This window comes from Prunus mume, linkage group LG3 (genome assembly GCF_029339155.1).
Source record: "Prunus mume cultivar Tortuosa linkage group LG3, ASM2933915v1, whole genome shotgun sequence".
Lineage (NCBI taxonomy): Eukaryota > Viridiplantae > Streptophyta > Magnoliopsida > Rosales > Rosaceae > Prunus > Prunus mume.
The window spans coordinates 1,675,437-1,698,131 of record NC_142700.1 but is presented as its reverse complement, the minus strand read 5'-3'; the positions used below and the strand labels follow the sequence as shown (position 1 = coordinate 1,698,131).

Sequence of the window (22,695 nt, the reverse complement as noted above, 5' to 3'; positions counted from 1 at the left end):
TAATCTCAAGTTGTCTACATAGGAATAATGTATTTATTTTGATGTTTGTTCTGTTTTGCAATGTTGAATGGTTTGTGATTCAAAAGCACAAAATGGTAAGGAAATATGGAATTCTTTTGAAGTGGAAGTTTGATCATTTTGTTTTCTGAATTAGCCTAGTTTTCACCTGAAAATACCTTTACCATTGTTCTATTATCCTTCTGCAATTCACTAGACATATTTGTGCGATGCATAAACATTTTATTTTATTTATATAAATTACACAGCTGACCAGAAACGAAGAATAATATATATTACACAGATTCAGTTTCATACAGCATCGATCTCATATACTCCTCAAGCGAGGGAAGACGTTGGTTTTGATCGTAGCTATACATCAATGGCACCATTCTTGCAAGATTAAGGGAAGCGTTGGTGAATGCGACTGGAAACGGATTAGGAGACACCAATTCTTTGTTCAGGCGCTTCCATTCTTCTGCAATCAAATTAGTAGTAATTTCTTTTGCGTCCTCAATCGAACAGCCCTGGTGATCGTTTAAGTAGCACCGTATGTATGAGCCGTCGTGCCCATCTTGATTCTCATCCTACAATCAATATAGTTACATAAGCACATTTACAGCTAGAGATATGAACAAGACATGTTTACAGCGTGCTTACCTCTGCACTTCCCAAGTCGTCCCAGAGCCGAAGAATTGCTGCTGCAGAAGATATGATAGCTGGAGTTTCATCCAACAGCTCCACACTTTCTTTGGTTATGCCTTGACCCAAGAGAAAGAAAATGTGGACCATCACCACATTCACCCCAGAAGAAACAATCCCATTCTTTAAGTAGTCTTCTGCTTTGGGCAAATGCCCAGACTTAAACCATTTTGCTTCTACTAAAAATGCAGTGCACAGACTCCCCCACTGCATGAAATATAGAATTGAATAATTAACTAATCTTTAGTTAATTATACTGGTAATTGATAATCAGCCAATCATCACACAGTTGGTATACATACCGTTTTTCTTAGAGAGTGTAACGGGTTCCAGCCGTGCTTCTGATAGACCTTGCTGCTGATTTCATTCGTCATATCGTGAAGAGCCTTGAAGCATATTTTCATGTAGTCTGGTAGGTCTATATCACCAATTTCCCATCTGCAGAAGCATCCAACAATTTATTGATCAGTCAATGGGCAAAACTTGTGAAATTAATTAAATTTAATTGTTGAGGCATGTTTATGAAATATACCTTTTGACAGCCTCTGTGAAGAGAATGAGCTCGTCAAGCGTCCCGTAAACATCAAAAATGTCATCAATCAAATAGATGAATGATATGGGTTTTGTGAGCTCAACCCTCTCCTCCGACAAGTTTGGATCTGTTAGGCATGCCATGGACCATATGTACCATTTAACTGGTTGGTCTCTGGCAAACTTCAATTCCTCAGCCAATCCCAGCTCTTTCCACCACCTAATTGAGATTCAAATAGACACATTGATTAATTAGCTGGAGGGGTCCAATTATATATAATCTACGTACGTCCTCATCAATTATATTGTCAATTAACTTACTGGGAAATTTGAACAATTTCCTTCTGGTGTAGGGACTGGACCACACTAAATTCTGTTTTGGCCACTTCCTGTAAGATATTTAACCATCGATTATTCGTGCCTCGGGAATTAGTAGAGAAAAAGTTCTTGGCCATGAATGTGGCCAAACTTTTGTGATGGGGATTGGACAATGTGTTTCCAACAACTCTAGCTTGGTGATGATCAAGATGTGACAAGGATGTATTTAGGAGATGCCAACTAAATTGTCCAGCTTCGTCAAGTGTATCTTCTCCTTCTATACTTAGCTGTGAAGCTTCGTATAAACTCATCAATCCCTTAATGTCTTCACTCAACATTTGCTTGAAGCTTCCATCGCTTTCTTTGAATTTTTCGAACACATCTATTTAACAAAAATTATACATGTGGTGAGCAGTCAGAATGATTGGCTAGTACTGAGTACCAATATACGTATGATACCTACCATCAGGCACGAAGTAACCCTGTTGTCTGAGCAGTCGAAAGCGAACTGCCACCTCATGAAGATCACTGTGATGATCAGCTCCATGAGCACTACCGGAGGTGATGATCAAATGCTGTTTTTGAAGAATTTGGTCAATCTCTTCTTGAAAGTGGTGATCAATACCCAGCCGTTGAACAGCATCGATCATGTTCAAACCCTCAACTGCTTCTTCTCCTAGTTTTCTCAGTACATGCCTGAACACGTCCAGCTTTAGTGCATGTAGGAAACAAATGTCATCATCGTCCTGCTTGCAAGAAAAGCAAAGAATTATTTTAGGCATGAAGGAAAATGCATAAAAGGCAAAGAGCAAGTGTTACGTACCCTAGTAATTGTATTAGCATAGTTAGTTTCGGAGTCGGTTAATAGGTGCAAGGGAGTTGAAAGCAAGCCATGATCTTGGGCAGTGCTCCTTTTTTCAGAAGAGGGCTTAGGTGTAAGCTGAATATGTGGGATCTTTTTTGGAGCATTACAGACAGCAAAGATGGCCTTAGAAAACGAAGCCATTTTTACTTGAGCAATTGCAGCAGGATCCTGTTTTTTTCTCAGTTTGTTTCTGTTGCTTAATTTGAGAGTGTCAGTGACTCTGGGGTTCTCATTAAAAAGAGGAAGATTTGCACTGCGTGAATTGTGAATACTCCTCCACATCATCTGCCAAACTAAAAGCAAAAGAAACGTGTTTTACGCATTATAATAATTGAGAGGGCATGAATAATTGCATAAGTTTTTTTATAAAATAAATACCTACCTATATTCTTCACTTCCCACACCAAAACTCTATGCAAATTCCTCTCCTCATGCCTCATATCTCATGTGGAAACTGGTGGAAAACTAACAACCACAAAAATACAAGGACATGCACTATTTATGTGAATAGTCACAGCTCTCGTCTCCCCTTGCCTCTTGCCATGGCAAATGGGTGGAAATGCTCTAAGGAGGCTTCTATATTTCCTTGTTCTATAAACGGCTTATACTAAGAAGGCTTCCTCTATATTGTTTTCTGGCTATAGATGTTATGTGGTGTGCCTTATTTTTAATGTCGAAATAAATTTCAAGTTTAATTCTTAAATCTCCTCTTGTTCATACCATAGCACACAATACAAATTTGGCAAAATACTAACAAAGGTCTAAAATATCAATGGTTTCGGAAATATTAGTACTTCAAAAACACAGAAATTTTGATGGAAATATTAGTACTTCAAAAATGGGAAGGAAATGCATTGCATAATGAGTTTAACGGATTTAAGTTGATTATATAGCAAGTTGACAAACACTGCAAGTGTAGAAATATGTAATAACTAATGAACGAAGATTAAACACATCAAAATCATTTATTTATAATGATTTACTACAATATTTTACACTTTATACATTGTATGGTAAGATACATGAATGACTTAGTGCCACTTAGACTTCCTATAATGTTCAAATTTGAGTTATTTACACTAACACCCCATGAGGTTTTCGGGTTTTTCACAAAATTCCTTGAAATTTTAGAAATTACAAGAACACCCCCTAAGGTTTTAAATTGTTTTCACAAAACTCATTTTCATTGATTTTATAAAATAAAAAAAATTTCTCCAAATGACAAAGTTGGCATTTGAGATTAGATTGCATATACTTCATTGAGGTTAATTTTGTCATTTGCAAAAAAAAAAAAAATCAATGAAATCATAAATTTTTGGACAAATAATCAATGAAAAGTACTTTTTTGAAAATAAATTGAAATCTCATGAGGTGTTCGTGTAATTTTTTAGACCTGAGGGGGTTTTGTGAAAACACAAGAAACCTCAAGAGGTGTTAGTGTAAATAACTCTTCAAAATTTTCATTGTCTTCATTTTCTCGATATTATCGATATTACAGTGATATTATAATGATATTTTGGCCAAATATTGCTGAATTGTGAGAGAAATTATCGAAGTCGATATTTTCCAATATTATCAATACTTATACGATATGTGTATGAATATGTTTGGAACCACAGGAATTGCTGCTATATGTATTTGGGCCCCTCTTTGGTAGCAGTTGTGCCGTTCTTATTATTGCATTTATGACGAGGGACCATGACCTAAACCACGTTATTATTATGGCAATTGTTCTTTTACGTTCTCTACAAAATATATGAAATACATGGCATGGCCCCCCTTCCTTCTAGCCTGAGCATGGCTCTGCCTTTCATATCAAAAAACAAAAGCAAATAAACATGGCTCCTCCCCTTTGATTTAGTTTCGTTTCGTTTGGTTGGTGACCATTCATGCAGGATTAACCACGTTATGCACCTTTTTCCTTTCGCTCACTCTCAGAAGAACACATGTTTTGCACATTGGTTTGGGGCCTTGACTGCCGACTTTGGGCCCACGACCCATAAACTTATGTTTGAAACCAACAACTCGTGACTTTATGTTTGGGCCCACACTCTAACCACAATAATGTTTGTACCCACTCATCCCTCCCATGAAGACGACTCACCACCAGCCTGTTCAGTGGGTCTTGAGCTTGACTTTTGTCAACTCGTTTCTTTTTGGTGTTGTAATTTTCTTTCCTGCCCTTCTACATAGTCGTTATTCATTATTGGTCAAGATTTCTTGAACAACGATTATTGATTTGTAATCTCATCCACAACAATTATTCCTCCATCAAATCAAAAACAAAAACAAAAACAAATATTCAATAAAGTAATATATGTAAGACATTGCATCGTCTTAATCCACTTATAGATGGTCTTCTAATCACATTAGGTTTACAGCTTTGGTGTTAGTCAAGAAATAGGATTAGAGCAGATCTGCAGTTCTAGTTAAAGTGCAATATTAATTGGATAACTAGAACCTTGAGAATTCCTAATCATATATGGATTGAAACACTTATTCCTAATGCAATCAGGATAGGATCAGGTATTCTTCGATGGGCAAAATACCTGAACCTAATGCATATAAATAGCAGCCCCTTCCCTAGCAGTTAAACTCTCTCAAAAGCAATCTCACCCCATCTAAGAAAGAGATAAAGAACTGCATAGGTGAAGAAGGCTTCTATACAAATCCTAAACTACCATGTCAGACCAAGGTTAGTATTTAAGATTCAAAGACAAGAAAGAACTTACATGTGGTATCAGAGCACTAGGTCTTGTTCTTAAATCTACAACTGTTTTGCTGATTTTAAAACTTTCAAAAGGAATCTGTATTGTTTTAAAATCTGTATAAATTTTCTGATCAATTAGTCATGTAGAGTAAAATTGCATATCTTATTTGTTAAAGTATGATCTAGAGTATAAAGTATCATACTCGATCATACTTGAAAGATTATTGTTCATAGATTTAAATTGCAGCTGCATAAGTTAGGCGAGCCATAGCAGCCTAAACTGTTGCAGATACAATTTAAATCAACAGATTGATCAATATTTGCATCACAGTTCATAGCCTTTTATATTCTTCTCGATCCAAAGACAGGAATAGTATGAATTGATGTTAACTGTGATGGAAAACATGGATAAAAGGTTTCACACAAACAAACGGGAAAGCTTTTATCCAAAGATTAAAGTTTTCTTGTGCAGGGTGTTGTGTTAAGCCATAATAATCTAGTGTTTTGAAAACATGTTTGATTCATGGTCCAAAGATATGAATTGATAATGTTTGAATACAGTTTTTGGGGACAGTTTTATTCATTTAAATGTGATTTACAGTGAATTCCTCCAGCTATCATTCCATCGAAACTTTGACTGGAACAAACTACTCCAAGTGGAAACAAGATCTGGCTATATCTTTAGGATTATTGGATTATGACTATGTTCTCAAAGAAACTCCTCTCAAAGCACCTGCCACAAGTGCTTCTGCAGAAATCAAGGCTCAATATGTCAAATGGGAAAAGGCAAACAGGATGACCATGTTAATCATGCAGAGGGCTATGGCATCTTCTGTTAAAGGCAGCATTCCAAAGACTGAAAGTGCAAAGGAATATTATGAGTTCATAGCTCAGAGGTTCAAAGTTTCTGAAAAATCTGCCAAGAGCTCACTGCTGAACAAACTAACTGACATGAAGTATGATGGGCAAGGGTGTGTTAGAGCTCATATTATGAACATGATTGACATTGGGGCAAAACTACAAGAGCTGAACATGACAGTAGATGAGGATATGATGGTGCATTTTGCATTGAACTCTCTGCCCAAGGATTTTAAACCCCTTCGAAATACATACATAGCCCAGAAAGAAAGTTGGACACTTAATGATCTCATCACTATAAGTGTCGAAATTGAGGACAATCTGATAAGAGAAAGGGGAGCTAAGGTGATAAATATGGTTCAAGCAAAGCAGCATAAGTGGAACAAAAACTCTGAAACTAGTAAACAGAAAGAAAAGGACAATTCAAGTGCTCTCAAACCAGTTGGAAACAAATGCTTCTTCTGCAAGAAAGGTGGACATATGAAGAAAGAATGTAGGAGGTACAAGAGGTGGTTGGACAAACAAAAGGCTAAAGGTAACACTAATCAGATCCTAGTTTGTTTTGAATCGAATTTAGTTGATTTTTCTTGTGATTCATGGTGGTTAGACAGTGGAGCATCTATTCATGTGACTAATTCTTTGCAGGGGTTCATAAGGAAGAGGCCCCCAAGCAAGGATGAAGTGAAGGTGTTCGTAGGCAATGGAGAGAAAGTTCAAGTTGATTTTATTGGAGTAGTTAGGATTGAATTAGTTTTTGGTTTTGTTTTGGAATTAGAAGATGTGGTTTATGTTCCTGCTATGAGGAAGAACCTAATCTCAGTTGCTAGGCTTGTAAAGTCAAAGTTCACTTTGAACTTTGATGATTTTGGTTGTTCTATTTTCAGAAATAAAGAATTAGTTGGAAAAGCAAATCTTGTTGATGGCATGTTTCGATTAAGTTGCAAAACAATCATGGAAATTAACTCTGTTGAAACTCAAACAAACAAAGAAGCTTCCTACACTCTATGGCATAAAAGACTTGGTCACGTTTCAAAGGATAGAATTAAAATCCTATGCAAAGAATTAGTCATACCACCATTGAATCATAACACAGAAGAAGTATGCATTGAATGTGTAAAAGGAAAACTGACAAATTTAAGGAAGAAAGGAGCAATAGGGAGCAAAGGGTTGCTGGAACTAATACACACAGACATTTGTGGGCCTTTTCCAACTCCAACTCATGAAGGGTTCAACTATTTTATAACCTTTACAGATGACTACTCTAGATATGGACATGTTTTTCTTATTAAAGAGAAATCCAGTGCATTGGACATGTTTAAAATCTATAAAGCTGAGGTAGAAAAACAGTTGGACCTAAAGATCAAAGTAGTTAGATCTGACAGAGGAGGGGAGTATTATGGAAGGTTTGATGAAACCTGGGAGAAATCCTGGTTCTTTTGCTAAGTTCTTACAACAAGAGGGAATTATTGCACAGTATACTAATCCAGGCACTCCTCACCGAATGGAATTGCAGAAAGGAGAAACAGAACTCTAAAGGATATGATGAGAAGTATGATGTGTTGTTCCAAGTTGCCGATATTTCTTTGGGGAGAGGCTTTAAAGACTGCAAACTACATATTAAATAGGGTACCTACTAAAAGTGTGAATGCTATCCCTTATGAAGTGTGGGTGAAAAGAAAACCAAGTTTGAATCACTTGAGAGTTTGGGGGTGTAAGGCAGAAGCAAAACTGTACAATCCTATGGAGAAAAAGTTGGATTCAAGAACAACCAGTGGTTATTTTGTTGGCTATCCAGAAAGGACTAAAGGCTACAGGTTCTATTGCCCTCAAAACACAACTAGATTCGTAGAAACACAAAGAGCTGTATTTATTGAGTCTGAAACTGAGGTAACAGAAGAAGAAAATTTTGATTTTGATGAAGTAGTGACAGAAAATGCAGAAACAGTAAGTTCTAATACAGATAGCAGAATTCTTACACTGCCCAGTTTTGAGTTGAGTGGCATGCCATCTGTACAATAAGATAGTTTTGTTGAAGATCACATGATACTTGAGCAGGAAAATCAAGAAATGCAAGATTTGCCACCAGAAAACACAAATATGAATCTGCCTGCAGAACAAACCAATAATCAGATGGACATAGAATTAAGAAAATCTCAAAGACCAAAGAAAATAGCATTGCCGGATGATTACTATGTCTATTTGCAAGAATCTGAGCATGATGTGAATTCAATTGAAGATCCTATGAACTATAAACAAGCCATGTCCAGTGAGAAGAGTGAAAATTGGTGGGGAGCTATGAAATCTGAACTGAGTTCTATGGAGAAGAATGGTGTATGGAAACTAGTTAATCAGCCACAAGGTTGTAAACCTATAGGCTGCAAGTGGGTTTTCAAGACTAAGAGGAACTCTAAAGGGAAAATTGACAGATATAAGGCAAGACTAGTTGCCAAGGGATACACACAGCAAGAAGGGATAGACTATAATGAAACATACTCACCAGTCTCAACCAAAGACTCGTTTAGAGTGATAATGGCACTAGTGGCTCATTTTGATTTGCATTTGCATCAAATGGATGTAAAGACAGCATTCTTGAATGGAAATCTAAAGGAGGATATATATATGAAACAACCAGAGGGTTTCATTCAAGAGAATGGAGAAAATCTTGTATGCAAAATGTGCAAATCTATTTATGGTCTTAAGCAAGCCTCAAGACAATGGTACATTAAGTTTGATGAAGTTGTTAAACAGTATGGTTTTACAGAAAATGCATTGGATGAATATATTTACATGAAGGTGAGTGGGAGGAATTTCATCATACTAGTACTATATGTGGATGATATTTTATTGGCATGCACAGATTTGTCAATGTTGCATAACTGCAAAGAATTCTTGTCCAAACATTTTGAGATGACAGATCTTGGTGAAGCAACCTATGTTTTAGGAATTGAAATCAGCAGGAATCGAGAGAAAGGAACTCTTGGTTTATCACAGAAGAACTACATAGAAAAAGTATTGCAAAGGTTTAATATGCTAGGATGTGGTGGAACTGACATGCCTATATCAAAAGGAGACAAACGAGCAGAGAACAGGCACCAAAAACTGAGCAAGAGAAGGCTGAAATGAGTGACAAACCTTATGCCTCTTTGGTAGGAAGTCTGATGTATGCACAAGTATGCACCAGACCTGACATTGCTTTTCCTATTAGTGTGTTAGGGAGGTTTCAATCTAATCCTGGACAGGCGCATTGGGTTGCAGGCAAAAGGGTATTAAGGTATTTGAAAAGGACTATGGATTACAAGTTGGTATTTAAAAGAAGTGACAGTTTGACATTAGAAGGATTTGCAGATGCAGACTTTGCAGGTTGTAAGGATGATCTCAGATCAACATCAGGATATGTGTTTACATTTGCAGATGCTGCTGTATCTTGGAGAAGCATCAAGCAATCTCTAACAGTAGCATCTACAATGTTGGCAGAATTTTTAGCATGTTATGAAGCTACTGCACAGGCAATGTGGTTGAAGAATTTTATTACAAGCCTGAAAATAGTGGACTCTATACATAAACCTGTACAGCTGTGGAATGACAATAGTGCAGCAGTCTTGTTTGCAAAGGGAAACAAAAGAACAAAGGCTTCAAGGATTTTGGATGTTAAGTTTCTTACAGTCAAAGAAAAGATAAGAGATGGCTACACAGTTTTGGATCATATCAGCACAAATGACATGGTGGCAGACCCTCTCACTAAAGGATTGCCAAAGGAAGCTTTTCACAGACATGTTCAGAATATGGGATTAATGGAAGATAAGAGTGGCTAGATCAGTGGGAGCATTTCAGTTTTGTCTTAAGATCAGTGGTTATGTTTGGTTAATTAGTAAAAGTTTCGATGGATGATCTGGAAGTTTGAGAATTTATAAAGTGTTGTTTTCTTTTGTTTTAATTAATTAATCTGTTTGGATATATTTCATACTTGAATGTATATGTAAAGCAGTAATAGCTAGCAAATAAAGTAACTGCTATAACACAGTATATTCATGACATTTGTGCAATTTTGCAATTAGACCTTAGTAGTCATTAAGGGGCAATGAATGAAGCATGACTTGTTTTGCACAGACAGTTAAGTCATGCAGATTTCTGGTTTCAATCTTGATCGAAGCCTTATGTGATTTTGAAGGATTTCAGTTGTAATTATAGGAATCTTGAAATGTTTTGTTCAAGTAATTTCGATAATTCACAAGTTTTTCGTAATTGACAGTGGCTTAGTAGGAATTGCTCTATCTTGTTTCACAAGGCCTTAAAGTGATTACACCATGGACTGTTGTGATTATTTGACCAAGTGGGAGACTGTAAGACATTGCATCGTCTTAATCCACTTATAGATGGTCTTCTAATCACATTGGGTTTACAGCTTTGGTGTTAGTCAAGAAATAGGATTAGAGCAGATCTGCAGTTCTAGTTAAAGTGCAATATTAATTGGATAACTAGAACCTTGAGAATTCCTAATCATATATGGATTGAAACACTTATTCCTAATGCAATCAGGATAGGATCAGGTATTCTTCGATGGGCAAAATACCTGAACCTAATGCATATAAATAGCAGCCCCTTCCCTAGCAGTTAAACTCTCTCAAAAGCAATCTCACCCCATCTAAGAAAGAGATAAAGAACTGCATAGGTGAAGAAGGCTTCTATACAAATCCTAAACTACCATGTCAGACCAAGGTTAGTATTTAAGATTCAAAGACAAGAAAGAACTTACAATATAAACATCAAAATGAGTGGCGGTAAGGGAAAAAGCGGCATCCATGCCAATCCTTGTTTTTAATTTTCTCTATAACGGTCTACTTAATTTTTCTTATAAACATGTTTAAATTTCACTCCAAATGACAAAAAATTGACACATCAAACATATATTTTTATTTTTATTTTTATTTTTTAAACTTTGCTTCACACCCAAAACATTATGAAACGTTAAAACAGATTGTTGGTCTCTTCCCATCGCCTCCTCCTTCCATCTTCCCAAAGCAAACCAAACCATAGAAGAACCAGCAGCTCATAGCTATTTCACACTGCAACCTGATTAAAGAATAAAAGGGTCTTCGTTACTCAATTCAATTTTGCTTCAATATCTTTCTCACCATACCCACAAGATTTTCTTCCTCCATTCTAAGAACAAGATACGATGGTTTTACAAGAAAACACATATGAAATAATCAAAACCTAATAAAGTTCATAAGTAATCTTCATTAGTTTCCCATATAATAAGCCAGATAATTTTTATTGTATTTCTTTTGTGGCCAAGATTGGAGATTTGATCATGTCTCAGTGCTTACCCACCCAAAATCCATGGTTGGATTGGATATATGATATATCTTCTTCATATCTTCCAATTTGTTACAATAAGAAAAATATTCAGCAGAACAAGAAGAAAAGGTATTTGATTGTTGGTGTCAATTTGAAAGTATGAATGATAATTTATGGAAGAAATAATTGATAATTTGTATTTGTGGGAGGGAAATGCTAGAACAGAAAAAATAAACAAACAAGGAAGATATTTGTTACTCTTTGCATTTTTTTTAAGTGAGGCTATTGGTTTTAACTATTGAAGTGTGATGTGTCATTTTCTTGGCTCTTGGATGAAATTTAAATGAGGTGGCGCATGTTTATAAGAAAAATCAAGCTGATTATGATTCATGGCAGAGAAAATCCAAGCACAGAATCCGGATCCATAAAGTATTATAGTTGTTGTTCAAATCCTTCTTTTGTTATTCTTTTCAAGAACACGGTAATACATAAAATAAAATAAAACATCCCTACCCTATCTTCCGAAACTAACAGACAGCGAATGTTTATTCCCCCTTATTTAATTTAAAAAAAAAAACAGGATATATATAATTTGAGCACAGTTGGCAATCTGGTCTGTTACTGTCTCAAATTTAGTGAGGCCTTTGAGAATTGAGACCTCAATTTATATCGTCTGGCCTGGGGACTGAAACCCTTGTGCAAGAAAACTATCAAAAAGCAACGACTTCATGTTCTCCTCAAGGCTTGGAAGGCGATGTTGGGTATTGTAATCATACATCATCGGCACCATTCTAGCAACATTCAGAGCAAGTTTTGTAAAAGACTCTGAAAATGGATTTGAAGAGAAGCATTCTTGGTTGAGTCTCTTCCATTCATCTGAAATCTTATGGATAACGCAAGCCCTTGCATCTTCATCTGAGCAACCTTCGTGTTCATTCACGTAACACTGTATGTACGAACCATCATACCCATTTTGGTTCTCATCCTGCACACACAAATCAATTAATATATGTTAGGGAAGGAGAAGGACACTTCATGGAGCCTTGAACAGTTAGTTATTTTATTTTATTTTTTCCGGGACGGGGGTCAATAAAACTCAATAAAAAGTCATTTTTCGTCCCAGTAGTTTTTCGGTTTTATCACGTTGGTCCGAGGAGTTTTCACATAAAGTTTAATTAAATGAGAAAGTACAATACTTGATTGTTTCTTTTTAATTAGATACTGTTGAATAAAGGTATTTTAAATTATTTGATTATTTATTGTTCTTTTACGGATTGAAATAAGTAAAGTACCTTGGCACTTCCAAAATCATCCCAGAGCCGTAGAATGGTCGCCGTTGAAGATATGATGCCAGGTGTGTTGATGTTGTCAACAATATCTATGGCTTGCTGAGTTATACCTTGACCCAATATGAAGAAGGCGTGGGTTAGAACTGCAGGCACCCCTGTACTGATAACCCCATTCTTCAAGTAGTCTTCAGCGTTTGGCAAATGCCCACACCTAAACCATTGTGCTTCTAACAGGAACGCCTTGCACAATATTGCCCACTGTAACATAATTAACGCGATCAGTTAAGATGGTACAAATACTGGTACTCCGAAATGGAAATACAGTTTGGTAATAAATTAATTATTAATGCATACCGATTTTTTTAGGGATTCTATAGGGTTCCACCCATGCCTTTTGTACGCCCTGTCGCTGGTTTCATTGGTAATGTCATAAAGAGCCTTAAAACTTATCTTCATGTAATCTGGTAGTTCATCAGTCTCATCAAGATCCCATCTGCATGCAAATTATTTCACAGACCATTGATTAAGTTCATCATTTCAGGATGAGGGTGTAGTTGATGTACATTTATTATCCTACACACAAACGTACCTCTCAACTGCTGCTGTGAAGAGGACGAGCTCGTCGAGTGTTCCATGCACATCAAAAATGTCATCTATTATGTAGACAAGAGAGATCGATTTTGTAAGTTCAACCCTTTCCTCTGATAAGCTTGGATCTGTGAGGCATGCCATGGGCCACGTATACCATTTAATTGGCTGGTCTCTCACAAAATTCAACTCCTTTTTCAAGCCTAGTTCTTTCCACCACCTGATTATTCAGATGAAAATTTAATGTTAAGAGGATAAATATATATAGCCAAAGTGAAGTCTTTTGATCTGAACTCACTTGGATATTTGTAGGATTTCATTTCGGATTATAGATTCAACCAAGTTGAACTCTAGTTTTGCTAGCTCCTGTAAAACTCTGGCCCATTTCTCTGTGCCTTGGAAATAGTCCAAAAAGTTTTTAGCCATGAATCTTGTCAAGCTCTTGTGATAAGGATGCTTTAATGAATGTGATACGAGTGGTGCTCGATGATCATCAAGATTGTTTGGGAGCCAGGCAGTAAGAATTTGGTGGCTGAGCTTTCCGGCTTCATCAAGTGCGTCTTCTCCTTGGAAACTCAAGTGAGATGCTTCGTACAATCCCACCAATCCCTCAATGTCTTTGTCTAGTAGTCCTGATGTCAAGTCTTCGATGTTCTTGAATTTGTTAAACACATCTGTAATTCCAAACCAATTAAAAAGAAAAGAATTGTTATTGTTTTGTTTACTTCACTGGGGGGTTAATTTAGTTTACGTACGTTGTTTTTTTTAAGAAGAGTTTAGTTAGGAAGGACAAAAAGATATAGAGAAGAGAACAACCTGTGGTTACATGATAACCTTGTTGTCTCAAGAGTCGAAAACGAAGTGAAACCTCAAGAAGTTGATGATTGCAATCATCATAGGCTCTTGCATGATATTGCTTTTGCAGAAATGCTTCAATCTCCTCTCGGAAGTGATGATCAAGGCCTAGGTGCTGCATGGCATCAACCGCAATCAGCAGTTCATCTTCTCCAACATTTGCCAGTGCATCCTTCAATTCCTTCAATTTTTGAGCACGGTGGACGTGAAAATCAACCTAATGAAGGGGGGGGAAAATTGACATAATAAGAAACCAACAAAAATAAAAAAATTTGCATGGATCAATGTAGACAGTGAACTTATTTTGGAGCTTACAATTGGACGGTTGGGGGAAGCAGTGTGAGCTTGAAGAAAGGCCATGTGGTTAATACGCCGAGTAGGGCAAGGAGAAGACAAAGAAACAGTGAGAACTAGAATACTTGTAATAAATTAATGAAGTCATCCCCCCAATTTATAGGCCACACCACAACAACTATGAGAACGCGTTGCGGACTTGCGTGGTGAGATGACAAATGACATCTCCTTTATTCTACACAACGTTTTGCGCGCGCATTTATTAGGTGGGAGAAAAAGAAGTAACAATGTATCCAAAATGCTAACAATAATTGATGCAGGAACCGTAACCAACCACATGATCCATATCCATACATCCATATATGGTTATAATCATTTCACCAGTAGGAGACGCACGATGATATCATTTTGTATTACGCGGGAGGGCATCGTAGGACTTTCCCAACCAACTACAAACAACACTATATATTCGTCGTCTTTCGTTCTATTATTGAACAGAGGAATCTCGGATTTCTGAACAACCAAATTCTCAAGTTCTCACGTTTCTGGTACTGTTCGGAGAGCATTATGTAAGCGCTGACTAGACATTGCTTAAGAACCTGCTTGCATAATAGAATACGAGTTCGCAATCTTGGGTGATCCCATAAATGAAACATTGGGTGCATGAATAATTGCTCTTAACCGTGTAGCTACAAATTCCCTACTCTCCTCAACAAGACAATATTGCCTACTTCAAAGTAAAGAGGTATGTTGGGCCCCACTTGCTTTCTATAATAAAATACCATCTCCACTCTCTCACCTACTTTCTATAAAATATAGGGTTAATTACAGTAAACTACTACGTGGTTACACCCTTAAGATTTGTTAGTCCCTATCGTCTCAAATTTTACAATCACATACCCTGGTCTTTTAAATTTGTTACAATGTAGTTTCACCGTTAGAGTTTCCATTAGATCTCGCTGTTAGTTACCTACGTGACATTTGTAATTGTAAAAATGAGAAGATATGGACTAACATGTCTTAAGGGTGTAACCACATGATATTAAACTGTAATTAACCCTAAAATATAATAGTAAATGTAAAAAATAAAAATAAAAATTATAATAATAGTTTGTAGACTTACATTGCCTAATTCTTTGGAGTGACCAAATGAGTAGGCAACAACATGCCACATAGGTTGTTATAGTACAATTTTGTTTATTTCATTTGCCTCTTTCCTTGGAGATGCTCAAGAGGAGATATGTGTGCATCATCAATCCACGTGAATTGTGAAAACTCCTCCATAATCTGGCAAACTCATTGACAATAAATGCATTGAATGTTAAATATAGTACATTCGGAAGTGACAACAGCCAGTACATTTATGAGATATTATACAAGGAATCCAAGAAAGAATCAAATTTGTTGTTATAATAGAAGCCATTGCTCCCATCTCCATCTCCATTTGTATACATATATTGTTTGTGGTTGTGGAGAAGACAATGTCATGTATTGAAAGAAGCTTCTATAAACACGCTGCCCAACTGACCTGTTTTCATACCCAAATATCTTCGTACTAGCTATAAATGTTGTCGTGTTTCTTTTCTATGTCGAAAAATATTCAAGTTAAATTATAAAATCTCCTCTTGATGACCACAGATCACTCTGAAATGACATTTTTGTTTTTGTTTTGAGAATGAGCGAGATCTGAAGTGACATTATGACATCGACAGGTCCTGATGTGGGCCTGACACACTACGTTTTCGCAATAAAACGACGGACACATACACCATTAGTTTTTGGGGTGTGAAATACATTTTTCTATTGGACAAAGAAAGAGACCCTCTCGTGGGCTGTGTGCTGGTGTGCTGGTCCATAATCCATTCAATTCGACAACTTGGATATTTTATTGGTGCCACAAGCCCACAGTTGCTAATGCGATTGCTTCTATTTGCCTTGTATTTTAGGCCTCCTTTCTTTCTTTTGGTCCCCTCTTTTGTAGCGGTTCTGCTTTTCTTATTGCATTTATGACGAGGGGGCCATGACCTAAATTATTGTGCAAATTTTTCTTTATATTTTCTACAAAATATATGAAATAAATTAATTTTAGTTATTATTCTACACCAAATTTTTACATTTAAAAAAATTTATATTTTCATGATCAAAATCAATAGGCCAAAATACAAATATTTGGTTCTTAGGCTTTAAAATCAATGAGACAATTCTTGCAAAGATTAACTTAGGTGTGTACATCAATTTGAAACCAATATAATTTCATCAATCTGTATCCGATTCAATATAGATTAGATTATGATTTTTTAATTCGATCTGATCATATTAGAGGTTTAAATTAAATCTGATCTGATCCAATTGATATTGGATTGGATTGGATGATTGGTTTTCATAATAGAAAAAGATAATAATTCAATATGAAACATTTATCGCCAAGTTTAATATAATTAAACATTTTAATAGACGTAAATGCAAAATATAAATTAAATGCTAGAGAAATTTATTTTAATTTTATAATTTATTAAATATAACTCCATCAAATTACTTAAAATGTTTATAACTTTCTTTCTTAATGAAAATTACTTAATGAACAAAATAAGCATAAAACTAACTAGATTTGATTTGATCCTCACAAGAAAATCTGATATCCAATCCAATTATGTCAGTTTTTGAAATTAAGAATTCAATCCAATCTGCCCAATCATCAAAATCGAATAAAATTGGATTGGATTGGATTGAATTGAATCTTGCACACCCCTAAAATTAAGTGTGTTTGCACTCACACTAATACTTCCATTTTCCCCTGGCACTCTCAAAAGAAACATGTTTGGCACATAATGTACTACTATATGGTATGTAGTGTTTGATTTGAAAACCACTACGATTGCCACTTAAAATAAAAGGCTTAATTACACTAATGCCCCATGAAACTTCAATCAAATCCCATTTTGCTCCCCTCCCCCTTCCCCCCCAATTCAGAATGGCTCACTTTCATCCCTTGATCGAGGTTTGGTGACTCACTTTAACCATGCTGTGAATTCCATTCAAAATCAGTTAACTTTGATGATGTAGCAAGGATATTTTTATAATTTCGTATACATGAGTAGCAACATGACAAGTGGAGCTCACCTCCACATAGATAAAAGCATAATTAAATATTCTAATAATTTAAAACAATTAAAAATAAAAAATAAAAAACTTAAACCACAACCATCACCCATTCTCTCCTCGCCACACCCAACCGCCTCCCCAATTTTGTCTACCAATTTTTTCCTACAGATTTGGTAAGAGCATCCACAATGAACTCCTTAAACCACTTCCTTAGATAAATTTTAGGGAGGAATTGTAAAAATGCAACTGCAACCATGCTTCTTATCCACCTCCTAAAATAGGGAGTCCTCTAGGAGCTCCTAAATCTGAGGAGAGAGAAAGGACTCCTAGTGACTCTCTATAATTCAATGCTGATTTATTTAATGAGTATTTCAAACATTTATTTAATGCTAACTATTTTTTATTTTATTTTTTAATAGAGATGGACCAATCAAAAAATAGTTATAGTTTATGACTCTCCAAATTATGGAGTATGGTTGGAATTGAAATTTTTTAGAGAGCTCCTAAAATAGCTTTCTTATATTTTTAGCTAAATTTTAGCTAAAAAAAATAGATAGCATCATTGTGGATGCTCTAAGTGCAATTAGAAATAGCAATCCAATTCCAATAATAATAAATCAACAAAGCAATACAACTAGAGATATTTAGTCATATACCCATTCTTAACACTAATAATATAAATAAACCCTACACCATTTAATTTCTATAAACAAACCAAAAAAAACCCAAAAAATGACAGCTGACCCTATTGAATTTAGTTTTGATTATTAAATTACTTTGATGTCCTATTAAGTGTTTTGGGTTTTTTTTATGAGCTTTTGGGGTTGTATTCGTTTTAAGAAATCAATGGTAGTTTTGTAATTTAAAAGAAGTTAAAAACCTTTTTGTTATGTTGTAAATGGACTTTGGGTGTGTTTCTAAAGTCCATTTCATATATTAGTTTTTTTATAATTTGGGCTAAATCTCTCCAGTGCCGAAATTTTCAAAAGGCGCCTCCTCATGGATTCGGCGTTGTTGCATATTGTGGTGGATGGGCTGGTTACCGGGGTTATAATCTCAAGTTGTCTACATAGGAATAATGTATTTCTTTTGATGTTTGTTCTGTTTTGCAATGTTGAATGGTTTGTGATTCAAAAGCACAAAATGGTAAGGAAATATGGAATTCTTTTGAAGTGGAAGTTTGATCATTTTGTTTTCTGAATTAGCCTAGTTTTCACCTGAAAATACCTTTACCATTGTTCTATTATCCTTCTGCAATTTACTAGACATATTTGTGCGATGCATAAACATTTTATTTTCTTTATATAAATTACACAGCTGACCAGAAACGAAGAATAATATATATTACACAGATTCAGTTTCATACAGCATCGATCTCATATACTCCTCAAGCGAGGGAAGACGTTGGTTTTGATCGTAGCTATACATCAATGGCACCATTCTTGCAAGATTAAGGGAAGCGTTGGTGAATGCGACTGGAAACGGATTAGGAGACACCAATTCTTTGTTCAGGCGCTTCCATTCTTCTGCAATCAAATTAGTAGTAATTTCTTTTGCGTCCTCAATCGAACAGCCCTGGTGATCGTTTAAGTAGCACCGTATGTATGAGCCGTCGTGCCCATCTTGATTCTCATCCTACAATCAATATAGTTACATAAGCACATTTACAGCTAGAGATATGAACAAGACATGTTTACAGCGTGCTTACCTCTGCACTTCCCAAGTCGTCCCAGAGCCGAAGAATTGCTGCTGCAGAAGATATGATAGCTGGAGTTTCATCCAACAGCTCCACACTTTCTTTGGTTATGCCTTGACCCAAGAGAAAGAAAATGTGGACCATCACCACATTCACCCCAGAAGAAACAATCCCATTCTTTAAGTAGTCTTCTGCTTTGGGCAAATGCCCAGACTTAAACCATTTTGCTTCTACTAAAAATGCAGTGCACAGACTCCCCCACTGCATGAAATATAGAATTGAATAATTAACTAATCTTTAGTTAATTATACTGGTAATTGATAATCAGCCAATCATCACACAGTTGGTATACATACCGTTTTTCTTAGAGAGTGTAACGGGTTCCAGCCGTGCTTCTGATAGACCTTGCTGCTGATTTCATTCGTCATATCGTGAAGAGCCTTGAAGCATATTTTCATGTAGTCTGGTAGGTGCTCTATATCACCAATTTCCCATCTGCAGAAGCATCCAACAATTTATTGATCAGTCAATGGGCAAAACTTGTGAAATTAATTAAATTTAATTGTTGAGGCATGTTTATGAAATATACCTTTTGACAGCCTCTGTGAAGAGAATGAGCTCGTCAAGCGTCCCGTAAACATCAAAAATGTCATCAATCAAATAGATGAATGATATGGGTTTTGTGAGCTCAACCCTCTCCTCTGACAAGTTTGGATCTGTTAGGCATGCCATGGACCATATGTACCATTTAACTGGTTGGTCTCTGGCAAACTTCAATTCCTTAGCCAATCCCAGCTCTTTCCACCACCTAATTGAGATTCAAATAGACACATTGATTAATTAGCTGGAGGGGTCCAATTATATATAATCTACGTACGTCCTCATCAATTATATTGTCAATTAACTTACTGGGAAATTTGAACAATTTCCTTCTGGTGTAGGGACTGGACCACACTAAATTCTGTTTTGGCCACTTCCTGTAAGATATTTAACCATCGATTATTCGTGCCTCGGGAATTAGTAGAGAAAAAGTTCTTGGCCATGAATGTGGCCAAACTTTTGTGATGGGGATTGGACAATGTGTTTCCAACAACTCTAGCTTGGTGATGATCAAGATGTGACAAGGATGTATTTAGGAGATGCCAACTAAATTGTCCAGCTTCGTCAAGTGTATCTTCTCCTTCTATACTTAGCTGTGAAGCTTCGTATAAACTCATCAATCCCTTAATGTCTTCACTCAACATTTGCTTGAAGCTTCCATCGCTCTTTGAATTTTTCGAACACATCTATTTAACAAAATTATACATGTGGTGAGCAGTCGAATGATTGGCTAGTACTGAGTACCAATATACGTATGATACCTACCATCAGGCACGAAGTAACCCTGTTGTCTGAGCAGTCGAAAGCGAACTGCCACCTCATGAAGATCACTGTGATGATCAGCTCCATGAGCACTACCGGAGGTGATGATCAAATGCTGTTTTTGAAGAATTTGGTCAATCTCTTCTTGAAAGTGGTGATCAATACCCAGCCGTTGAACAGCATCGATCATGTTCAAACCCTCAACTGCTTCTTCTCCTAGTTTTCTCAGTACATGCCTGAACACGTCCAGCTTTAGTGCATGTAGAAACAAATGTCATCATCGTCCTGCTTGCAAGAAAAGCAAAGAATTATTTTAGGCATGAAGGAAAATGCATAAAGGCAAAGAGCAAGTGTTACGTACCCTAGTAATTGTATTAGCATAGTTAGTTTCGGAGTCGGTTAATAGGTGCAAGGGAGTTGAAAGCAAGCCATGATCTTGGGCAGTGCTCCTTTTTTCAGAAGAGGGCTTAGGTGTAAGCTGAATATGTGGGATCTTTTTTGGAGCATTACAGACAGCAAAGATGGCCTTAGAAAACGAAGCCATTTTTACTTGAGCAATTGCAGCAGGATCCTGTTTTTTTCTCAGTTTGTTTCTGTTGCTTAATTTGAGAGTGTCAGTGACTCTGGGGTTCTCATTAAAAAGAGGAAGATTTGCACTGCGTGAATTGTGAATACTCCTCCACATCATCTGCCAAACTAAAAGCAAAAGAAACGTGTTTTACGCATTATAATAATTGAGAGGGCATGAATAATTGCATAAGTTTTTTTATAAAATAAATACCTACCTATATTCTTCACTTCCCACACCAAAACTCTATGCAAATTCCTCTCCTCATGCCTCATATCTCATGTGGAAACTGGTGGAAAACTAACAACCACAAAAATACAAGGACATGCACTATTTATGTGAATAGTCACAGCTCTCGTCTCCCCTTGCCTCTTGCCATGGCAAATGGGTGGAAATGCTCTAAGGAGGCTTCTATATTTCCTTGTTCTATAAACGGCTTATACTAAGAAGGCTTCCTCTATATTGTTTTCTGGCTATAGATGTTATGTGGTGTGCCTTATTTTTAATGTCGAAATAAATTTCAAGTTTAATTCTTAAATCTCCTCTTGTTCATACCATAGCACACAATACAAATTTGGCAAAATACTAACAAAGGTCTAAAATATCAATGGTTTCGGAAATATTAGTACTTCAAAAACACAGAAATTTCGATGGAAATATTAGTACTTCAAAAATTGGAAGGAAATGCATTGCATAATGAGTTTAACGGATTTAAGTTGATTATATAGCAAGTTGACAAACACTGCAAGTGTAGAAATATGTAATAACTAATGAACGAAGATTAAACACATCAAAATCATTTATTTATAATGATTTACTACAATATTTTACACTTTATACATTGTATGGTAAGATACATGAATGACTTAGTGCCACTTAGACTTCCTATAATGTTCAAATTTGAGTTATTTACACTAACACCCCATGAGGTTTTCGGGTTTTTCACAAAATTCCTTGAGATTTTAGAAATTACAAGAACACCCCCTAAGGTTTTAAATTGTTTTCACAAAACTCATTTTCATTGATTTTATAAAAATAAAAAAAAATTTCTCCAAATGACAAAGTTGGCATTTGAGATTAGATTGCATATACTTCATTGAGGTTAATTTTGTCATTTGCAAAAAAAAAAAAAATCAATGAAATCATAAATTTTTGGACAAATAATCAATGAAAAGTACTTTTTTGAAAATAAATTGAAATCTCATGAGGTGTTCGTGTAATTTTTTAGACCTGAGGGGGTTTTGTGAAAACACAAGAAACCTCAAGAGGTGTTAGTGTAAATAACTCTTCAAAATTTTCATTGTCTTCATTTTCTCGATATTATCGATATTACAGTGATATTATAATGATATTTTGGCTACTAAATATCATTGAATCATGTGAGAGAAATTATCGAAGTTCGATATTTTCCAATATTATCAATACTTATACGATATGTGTATGAATATGTTTGGAGCCACAGGAATTGCTGCTATATGTATTTGGGCCCCTCTTTGGTAGCAGTTGTGCCGTTCTTATTATTGCATTTATGACGAGGGACCATGACCTAAACCACGTTATTATTATGGCAATTGTTCTTTTACGTTCTCTACAAAATATATGAAATACATGGCATGGCCCCCCTTCCTTCTAGCCTGAGCATGGCTCTGCCTTTCATATCAA

The 22,695-nt window shown here is 35.9% G+C and overlaps 3 protein-coding genes and 2 pseudogenes across 5 annotated transcripts; 2 read left to right on the top strand and 3 right to left on the bottom strand.

The window, feature by feature from the left end:
• Positions 1 to 219: 219 nt before the first annotated feature.
• On the bottom strand, positions 220 to 2,674 carry LOC148918380 ((3S,6E)-nerolidol synthase 1-like). The gene is made up of 7 exons (XM_089048959.1): positions 2,372 to 2,674; positions 2,012 to 2,294; positions 1,552 to 1,930; positions 1,232 to 1,450; positions 1,002 to 1,137; positions 658 to 906; positions 220 to 584 (listed from the first exon to the last, which is right to left on the bottom strand). Exons 1-7 carry the CDS (start codon positions 2,552 to 2,554, stop codon positions 294 to 296), a joined length of 1,740 nt encoding a protein of 579 aa, XP_088905085.1. The 5' UTR covers positions 2,555 to 2,674; the 3' UTR covers positions 220 to 293.
• A 2,924-nt stretch (positions 2,675 to 5,598) lies between these two features.
• Positions 5,599 to 6,873, top strand: LOC103322837 (uncharacterized). Its single transcript, XM_008224775.3, has 2 exons — positions 5,599 to 6,516; positions 6,627 to 6,873. Exons 1-2 carry the CDS (start codon positions 5,919 to 5,921, stop codon positions 6,659 to 6,661), a joined length of 633 nt encoding a protein of 210 aa, XP_008222997.2. The 5' UTR covers positions 5,599 to 5,918; the 3' UTR covers positions 6,662 to 6,873.
• Positions 6,874 to 9,100: 2,227 nt separating this feature from the next.
• Positions 9,101 to 9,793, top strand: LOC148918379 (secreted RxLR effector protein 161 pseudogene; annotated as a pseudogene).
• Positions 9,794 to 11,717: 1,924 nt separating this feature from the next.
• LOC103343970 ((3S,6E)-nerolidol synthase 1-like) lies at positions 11,718 to 14,534 on the bottom strand. 2 transcript variants are annotated; one of them, XM_008247597.3, is made up of 7 exons: positions 14,327 to 14,534; positions 13,973 to 14,228; positions 13,455 to 13,830; positions 13,158 to 13,376; positions 12,923 to 13,061; positions 12,572 to 12,826; positions 11,718 to 12,264 (listed from the first exon to the last, which is right to left on the bottom strand). In XM_008247597.3, the coding sequence occupies exons 1-7, from the start codon at positions 14,369 to 14,371 to the stop codon at positions 11,944 to 11,946; spliced, it is 1,611 nt and encodes a 536-aa protein (XP_008245819.2). In that variant the 5' UTR covers positions 14,372 to 14,534; the 3' UTR covers positions 11,718 to 11,943. The 2 variants fall into 2 exon arrangements, with proteins under 2 accessions (XP_008245819.2, XP_088904027.1); XM_089047901.1 differs by having other exon boundaries at positions 13,973 to 14,192; positions 14,327 to 14,441.
• Positions 14,535 to 18,677: 4,143 nt separating this feature from the next.
• LOC103343969 ((3S,6E)-nerolidol synthase 1-like) lies at positions 18,678 to 21,081 on the bottom strand (annotated as a pseudogene). Its single transcript, XR_016125137.1, has 7 exons — positions 20,827 to 21,081; positions 20,469 to 20,750; positions 20,013 to 20,389; positions 19,693 to 19,911; positions 19,460 to 19,598; positions 19,116 to 19,364; positions 18,678 to 19,042 (listed from the first exon to the last, which is right to left on the bottom strand). The product of XR_016125137.1 is annotated as a (3S,6E)-nerolidol synthase 1-like (transcript).
• Between the last annotated feature and the right edge of the window lie 1,614 nt (positions 21,082 to 22,695).

Bases quoted from the DNA above. Each gene is read 5' to 3' on its own strand.
- LOC103343970 (XM_008247597.3), bottom strand. From the start codon at position 14,371: ATGGCCTTTCTTCAAGCTCACACTGCTTCCCCCAACCGTCCAATT. The intron at 13,062-13,157 runs GTACGTTTGTGT...ATTTGCATGCAG, and splicing joins TTCACAGCAGCAGTTGAGAG to ATGGGATCTTGATGAGACTG. The intron at 12,827-12,922 runs GTATGCATTAAT...ATTATGTTACAG, and splicing joins TAGAATCCCTAAAAAAATCG to TGGGCAATATTGTGCAAGGC.
- LOC103322837 (XM_008224775.3), top strand. From the start codon at position 5,919: ATGACCATGTTAATCATGCAGAGGGCTATGGCATCTTCTGTTAAAGGC. The intron at 6,517-6,626 runs GTAACACTAATC...AATTCTTTGCAG, and splicing joins GGACAAACAAAAGGCTAAAG to GGGTTCATAAGGAAGAGGCC.
- LOC148918380 (XM_089048959.1), bottom strand. From the start codon at position 2,554: ATGGCTTCGTTTTCTAAGGCCATCTTTGCTGTCTGTAATGCTCCAAAA. The intron at 1,138-1,231 runs GTATATTTCATA...ATGCTTCTGCAG, and splicing joins TTCACAGAGGCTGTCAAAAG to ATGGGAAATTGGTGATATAG. The intron at 585-657 runs GTAAGCACGCTG...TATTGATTGTAG, and splicing joins ACGACTTGGGAAGTGCAGAG to GATGAGAATCAAGATGGGCA.